General features: G+C 44.3%; 1 protein-coding gene across 2 annotated transcripts; it reads left to right on the plus strand.

Annotated features, from left to right (window-relative positions):
- The first annotated feature begins 218 nt into the window (after window positions 1–218).
- On the plus strand, window positions 219–7,782 carry DNAL4 (dynein axonemal light chain 4). Of its 2 annotated transcripts, none has more exons than XM_083401116.1 (4): window positions 219–341; window positions 2,717–2,918; window positions 4,381–4,464; window positions 6,764–7,782. In XM_083401116.1, exons 2-4 carry the CDS (start codon window positions 2,847–2,849, stop codon window positions 6,926–6,928), a joined length of 321 nt encoding a protein of 106 aa, XP_083257242.1. In that variant the 5' UTR covers window positions 219–341; window positions 2,717–2,846; the 3' UTR covers window positions 6,929–7,782. The 2 variants fall into 2 exon arrangements, with proteins under 2 accessions (XP_083257242.1, XP_083257243.1); XM_083401117.1 differs by lacking the exon at window positions 219–341 and adding an exon at window positions 420–683.

Genomic DNA, 7,782 nt, shown 5'->3' on the forward strand with positions numbered 1-7,782 from the left:
GACACATCGCACCTTCCTTCCTACAACACGATCACAGCTGCAAAACCTCTGGTGCCGCTTTGCAGCGTGTAGGCATTTTATTTATTTCCCAAATCGCATCCGGCAGCTGTTAGACACCCGCAACTCCCGCCGCCGCCGATCCTGAAGGACCTTTCCCCCCCCCCTCCTCGTGACAGACAAGCGCTCGCAACCTACCCGGCGTTCTCCGCCCTTCGCGGCTCGCCCTATGGGTGGAGGGGGAAGGCGGGACTTCCGGCGTCGGTTGCTAAGACAAGCACGTTTCCTTTCCTTAACAACCGCAGGGAGGCTGGTATTTGGGGCTTCGGGTCGAGGTGACTCAGGTGAGAGAAGCCGGGCAGGCGGGTCGGGCTCCCCGCGGGGGCAGAGGTGCGTCCCGTCCCCCTCTCCGCCCCGTCGGAGTGGAGCCTTGGGCGCTCCCGCCGCCCGGAGACCCCAGCGCCCCCACCACACCGCCCTCCCGGCCGGCCAAGGGCTACTCGGAGCGCCCCCAGCCCGCTCGGTCTGGCGGTTCTAGTCCCTCCCAGGATGAAGCGCGCTCCCGGCCCTGAGCACCTCGCGGGGTCCGGCCCCCTTGGGGCGGGGGGTCATCCCAGGCTACCATCTTCGCGGGGCGCGGGCTGGGTTTTGACGCGGAGCCTGGCGGGGCGGCGGACTCTGGCGTGGTAAGAGGTCAAGGCTGGAGGAAACGAGGCACCAAATATTCCGCTACTGCAGATCATTTCTCTAGCTCATCTGTTTTAGAACACTTTAGGTCTTCTTGCAATGTTTTGGGCAAATCCAAATGAAAAAAAAAAAAAAAAAGTCTGGTAAGGGAGAACTAGGAACAGTAGAATCCGTGCAGAAGGCAGAAGACAACCTATATATACCGCCTCCTGTTCAGGTTACTTCCTTTGGCCCATCCAATAGATAGGAAACATAACTAATAGAAGAGGAAAGTCATTCACACAAGTGCCCAGGCGCTAATGGATGTTTCATGTTTGCCAGTCTCTTGAGAACAGCGAACTTTTTCTCTTCCAGGAAGTTGGCATTAGGCGTTAATTTTTTTAAATGTGCTTTTTTCATTTACAGCTCAGCTATGGAAACTCAGAGTGAGCACACTGAAATCAATATATCTAAGCTGCTTACATCCATTGATTTCAAAGGGCCTACTTTGAGTATGACTAATATTGGATATTTTCCTGTATAAGCAGCAGCATCAGATGTTGATATTTCGATAACATATGAGCCTGACATACTGAGTCAAGCTAGGGGTCTCTCTCTCCGATATTGCCTTCTTTATTAGAAGTTTTCCAGAATTTCAGGTGGAGATCTTTCTTGCCTCTTGCTAATCAATCCTTTTAACTGGAGCTGCAATGGTATGAACTTGGACCCTTCTATCTGCAAAGCATGGGCTTTACCACTGACTTATGACGTCTGCCTGCTTGGGGGCCAGTGGGCACATTTGGAATTTTGCAGCAGTCACAAAATGGCTGCTTGTGGGAGGCATTGCATAACATGAAATACCTGCCTGCAAGATAAAAAGAGAGAGAGACCAGAGCACAAAGATATGTCCACCTATCAGTGGAAGAAAGGCACCTACATCTGCCACCATTACACTCACTCACAGAGAGGTTCTTTGCATCCCTTGGAATAAAATCCAAGCCCATTTAGTTACTTAAGCTGTTCCCAAGGACTGCTCTTCTAGAACTGTCACCAAAGTATAAGGGCTAATTGCATACCCCTAAATAAACAACAACTGCAAAGAAAAGCTGTTTTTAGGCCTGATGTTCTCATATCAGTACTCCTCCCCCCCCCCCCAGAAGACATGTAAATAAGCATTCAATTGATCTTTTAAAAATTGAGTGTACGTTTTTATGGGGAAATTAAGCACAAAAGTGGGTTTTGATAGATGATAAACTGGCAAAAATAGCATAACATGGCAAAATATAGGATTTACCTAGGCTGATACCTCTATTCATCGCTTGGCTTGGGTTATTCCAGGGTCCTTTGAAAGATTCCATATCCATGATCTCTCAGCCTAGAGTAGCTCCAGCCTGGGGGGAAATCTTTAGGGTTAAGAGAAAGATGTCTGCCCACCTTTGTGAGCTAATCAATCCATTTCAAGCCAGAGACTGGCAAGAAGTAGGGCTTGTGCAAAGCTAATCAGAGAATGTTATTGTGGGATTAAGTTCCTATTCTTAAAGTTGACGAAATAAGGATTTTTAAGTGTCAGCCTTTTTTAGTTAGACCAGGAGGGATATGATTTCTAAATTACAGTATACCTCAAAGTATTTATGGGCACATTTGATTGACTAGCTGTTAACTACGCAAGATGTAAAGGACATTGTTCCTTTAGTGACAGATAGGAATATACAAGCAAGAAGACTTGCTACTCTGTAAGCTTTTGCTTGCAAAATAGAGTTGGCATTTTGAAATGGCAGTAGCAAAGTCAGGCAGGCTGGGATTTTCACAGTATTTTAATATTGTTACCATTTCAATTTTACATCTTATGCTAAGAACAACAGACAGTTGCAAAAAAGACCATCATCTAAAACTATAGCATCATAATGCATGTATATTATCTAGCCATGTATAATCATGACTAGATGAATGGCTCATTCTTTATTTTGACTCTTTTAAAGATCTCAGATGTGTGATATCCTCATGCTGAGGATACGTCAACTGAACTATTTTCTCCCTCTCTTTTTCTCTTAAGCATCGGAATACCCTGCTTCTGCAAAACAGTTCAGACTGAATTCTAAAAGGTCCTAGCCTTTTCCTAGTCTGCCCTTGATTGGTTCCCTACAGGCTGCTCTGCCCCTTCCCAGGGTCACAGTGGACAGACAATGGCAGACACTGGGGAGGGGAAAAAAGAGGAGGCGGACTATAAGAGACTTCACAGCTTTCCACTGATCAGGGTAAGAATGGGAATAATGAAGTATGATACGTTCTTGGATCAGGAGATGTGGGGGCTTGGTGCCATTAGCTTCCATTTCACTTTGCTACTTAATTTAAATAGGAGTACTAAGGTGTGGGGTGAAGCAGACACTTTATTGGTATATCTCATAAAAATACAGTTGCACAAGGCACTCCCAGCAATCTTGTTAAAATGGGGATGTGTGTCTGTTGCTCAGCAAACACCATCTTCTTTCTTTATTAAATTTCTATCCCACGCTTCTTCCCCAAAGAGTTTATTATCAAGTATTTTACAAAGTACACATGAAGAAGCAGAAGTCATTGTGGTCATTGCCTACAGTGGCTCAACAATTTCTGAACGATTGCTCAAAAGAAAGTGGTGTGCATGAAGGCATGCAAGAAAACTGGAAGGGTAAACAGAGTACCAGAAGAAGAGCCTTTTGGATCAGTCCTGTAGTCCATCTAGTCCCGGAACCTGTTCTTGCAGCAGCCAACCAGATGCCTATGGGAAAGAGGAAAGGCATGTGATGTTATGAGGGAGTTCTTGATAGTAGATGGGACAATAAGTGGGCAGCAAGAAAAAAATGATGGAACATTTGAGGCATGTGGAGGAGGTATAAGTCCTGTATACACATACTACTTCTGGGTTAAATGAACACAAGAGGAGGAAGAGTGAGGACAAGTGTCCTCGCTCTGACCCCTCTTGCCATTCTCTCTACTTATGTGGGCTCCATCCATTATTTAAGACTCTGAAATATTGGGTTTTACATTGCATGGAGAGGCTACACAAGCAGAACAAGTCTCCCTGCTGCATGGGGAAGGGGTGGAATTAGCATGTTCTTCCTCACTTCCTGCCTCCACATTATTCTTAGCACAGAAGTAATAAACATGGGCAGGATTATAATATCTCTAGGAATGGAGTATTGCAATTTTTAGCATGTGCTGCTGAGACATTTACCTGTGTAATAGGAAAGCAGAATGATTGGAAACCATTTTGTATCTTCCAAAGGTAAAATTATCTTGGCATTTGAAAGTCGCTGTGTGTATGGCAAGTTCAAGAACTGCAAACTTACTTATTTTAGCAAGGTTTTCCTTACTGTTATACATATCGATATTTTAATGCAAACAGCTAGGTTTTAAAATCTTTGGCATGCTTCTGCCCCCAGTAAGGATGGGACGAGGAGAATGGGACAGAAAACCAATGTACCTCAGAGCTGTATCTAGCTTGGAAAGACGTCTTGCTTCAGGTCTGCCATTTCTATAAACGGGGAGATATTCCAGTTGCCCAAATAAACTTCTCAGTCACAGAGGATTTCTCTTGAATTCCTGTGCCTGGCTTCTACACTTTCCATCCTTTGCCCACTCCTGGCCAAGCATGAAAGAAAGAAGAGGTGGTGGCTCCCAGATGGGTCTGGGAGTGTGGGTTGCTTTGTGGCTGATGGCCTTCCTTGCATTGTCTTCCAGCACACAGACATGCCAGAGGAGATGCGAGTAGAGACCATGGAGTTGTGTGTCACTGCGTGTGAGAAATACTCCACCAACAATGAGGTATTGGTCATCTCTGACAACTACGTGCTTGGATTTATTTATTTTTGAATGATAAGGAAGATACATAACAACAACAACAATTTATTATTTGTACCATGCCCATCTGGCTGGGTTTCCCCAGCCACTCTGGGCGGCTTCCAACAAAGATTAAAAAGACATTAAAATGTCACACATTAAAAACTTCTCTAAACAGGGCTGCCTTCAGATGTCTTCTAAATGTCAGCTAGTTGTTTATCTGTTTGACATCTGATGGGAGGGCGTTCCACACATTACTATTAAGCTCCCATGTCTATGGGGGGAAATTGTTTGATCTCTCTGTCAGTTGACTTGAAATTAAATTTAATTAGCCAATACAACAATAAATAGAAATAATTCAGTGATGATACCAGAATCATATTAATACAAAATACCCATGTAAACACATGATTGATTAAATTGGTGGAGCAACTAATTTCAATTAAAAAGATAACTTCAATAAAAGTTACAAATTCATCTCAAGACCAAAATATAAATGTATCAAAGCTAACAAAAATGACCATATAATTGATATGCATAATGACAACAGTTTGGTTTAAAAAGCAGTAACATAATGAAGCCAAGAACAGCAGATAAAACAGCGTGTGTATGTGTGTATTTCTCTCTCTATACTGTGAGGGGGGGAAGTACTTGATCCCCTGCTAAATTTGCCCCCAGAAACCCAGAAGACAAAAGTCAGAGATTGATGTGCATTATGATGAGTGAAATAAGCTTTTGATCCCTTTGCAAAAGATGACTTAGTACTTGGTGGCAAAACCCTTGTTGGCAATTACAGAGGTCAGACGTTTCTTGTAGGTAGCCAACAGGTTTGCTCACATCTCAGGAGGTATTTTGTCCCACTCCTCTGTGCAGATCCTCTCCAAGTCAGTAAGATTTCAAGGCTGATGTGTAGCTACTCGAACCTTCAGCTCCCTCCACAGATTTTGATGGGATTGAGGTCTGGAGACTGCCTAGGCCACTCCAGGACCTTAATGTGCTTTTTCTTCAGCCACTCCTTTGTTGCCTTGGTTGTGTCTTTTGGGTGATTATCATGTTGGAATATCCATCCTTGACCCATTTTCAATGCCCTGGCTGAGAGAAGGAGGTGCTCACCCAAGATTTGACGATACATGGTCCCGTCCATTGTCCCTTCGATGCTGTGAAGGTGTCCTGTCCCCTTAGCAGAAAAATACCCCCAAAGCATATTATGTCTCCCTCCATGTTTGACGGGTGGGAAGGTGTTCTTGGGGTCGTAGGCAGCATCCCTCCTCTTTCAAACACGGCGAGTTGATGCCAAAAAGCTCGATTTTGGTCTCATCTGACCGCAACACTTACACCCAGTTCTCCTCTGGGTCATTCAGATGTGCATTGGCAAACTGCAGACGGGCCTGTACATGTGCTGTCTTGAGCAAGGGGACCTTGCGGGCTCTGCAAGATCTCAGTCCTTTATGGTGTAATGTGTTACCAACTGTTTTATGGTGACTATGGTCCCAGTTGCCCTGAGATCATTGACAAGTTCCCCCCGTGTAGTTCTGGGCTGCAACATCACGATTCTCCTGATCATGCAACTCCACAAGATGAGATCTTGCATGGAACCCCAGACCGAGGGAGGTTGACAGTTATTTTGTGTTTATTCCATTTGCGAATTATTGCACCAACTGTTTTCACCTTCTCACCAAGCTGCTTGGCAATAGTCTTGTAGCCCAGTCCAGCCTTGTGCAGGTCTACAGTCTTGTTCCTGACATCCTTGGACAGCTCTTTGGTCTTGGTCATGGTGGCTAGTTTGGAATCTGCTGGATTGATTGCTTCTGTTGACAGGTGTCTTTTGTACAGGTACTGTAACGAGCTGGGATTACAGGTAACACCTCTCCCTTACAGCAGGTTCTTCTAATCTCAGCTCATTACAAACAGTGAAGATACCAGGTAGCCTGACATCTGGCTGGTTGATAGGAGATCAGATACTTATTTCACTCATTATAATGCACATCAATCTCTGACTTTTGTCTTCTGGGTTTCTGGGGGTTTTCCTGTTGTTATTCTGTCTCTCACAGCTACAATAAACCTACCATTAAAATTACGGACTGGTCATTTCTTCGTCAGTGGGCAAACGGGCAAATTTAGCAGGGGAGCAAATACTTTCCCCCCTCACTTTATATATAAACAGTTGGTGAGCTTCAGCGGCATATGAGAAAGAATCCATTTTTCTCTCTCTCTCTAACTTGCTGTTCCTTCCCCTTTGGCTCCTATTCCTTTCCTTGTTGAATCTCTTGTTTCTTCCCTTCAGAGTGCTGCCAAGATGATCAAAGAGACAATGGACAAGAAGTTTGGCTCCTCCTGGCATGTCGTGATTGGGGAGGGCTTTGGTTTCGAGATCACCCACGAGGTGAAGAATCTGCTGTACATGTTCTTTGGAGGCAGTCTTGCTGTTTGCGTTTGGAAGTGCTCCTGACATACTCCATCTCTCTCTCTCTCTCTCTCTCTCTCTCTCTTTTCAAGCTCACCACATTCAGGAGATTTCCCCCCCAGACTTTGCATTGGTTTTTGTACAATTTAAAGGGCAGGCTTATTTTTAATAATAAAATATTGAGCTTTTTCTTATTTATATACCAGCTTTATGACAAATACTGAGTGTGTGCGTGAGTGTAAGTAAATATGTTTGAGCTACTTAATCCAGCTCATAGAGTGTTTGACTCTGATTTTACCAATGTGGCTTTTTGCTTAGAGGTGGGGATCAGGGGATGGTGACTGCAAGTCACAGTTTATGAAGCCATACATTGCAGAGAGAGCATGAAGAGTTTGAATCCAAACTTCCCATTGCTTCTCCTTGCTATCTCTTCCCACTTTCTGGGAGAAGACCAGAAAAAGGCAGCTGATTTCTCTTTGCCCAGATGACAGCTGCCTGGTTGTCAGAAGTGTGTGTGCCAGCTTGACAAACCTGACCCAGTGGACGGTTGCTAGGATAATTGCCCTTCCACCTCCTCACTACACCTACAGAGCACTGATATAGCTTGTAAAGCGTATGGCACACAAATAAGACTATTTTGCATAGCATGTGGGATGGGGTGGGAGTGTCACGATGCCAATATGTTGTATCTTGTTCAGAAACTGGTCGTGGGAAGAAGCTCTGCCTGAGCTGCCAGTTTCTCAAAACTTTTAAGTACAATTGTACTTCCATTTTGTAGAGTCTAATAATGCTGTCACGAGGGTGTTGATTAACGGTCCTTATTGTATTTTCTATATAGTCTATTTGAATTTGGAGTGTGAAGGGGACTTACTTTTTACAATAAACTTTTTTTAAATGCA

Source organism: Podarcis tiliguerta (genome assembly GCF_965153285.1).
Source record: "Podarcis tiliguerta genome assembly, chromosome: 10".
NCBI lineage: Eukaryota > Metazoa > Chordata > Lepidosauria > Squamata > Lacertidae > Podarcis > Podarcis tiliguerta.

Bases quoted from the DNA above. Each gene is read 5' to 3' on its own strand.
- DNAL4 (XM_083401116.1), top strand. From the start codon at position 2,847: ATGGCAGACACTGGGGAGGGGAAAAAAGAGGAGGCGGACTATAAGAGA. The intron at 2,919-4,380 runs GTAAGAATGGGA...ATTGTCTTCCAG, and splicing joins ACAGCTTTCCACTGATCAGG to CACACAGACATGCCAGAGGA. The intron at 4,465-6,763 runs GTATTGGTCATC...TCTTCCCTTCAG, and splicing joins AATACTCCACCAACAATGAG to AGTGCTGCCAAGATGATCAA.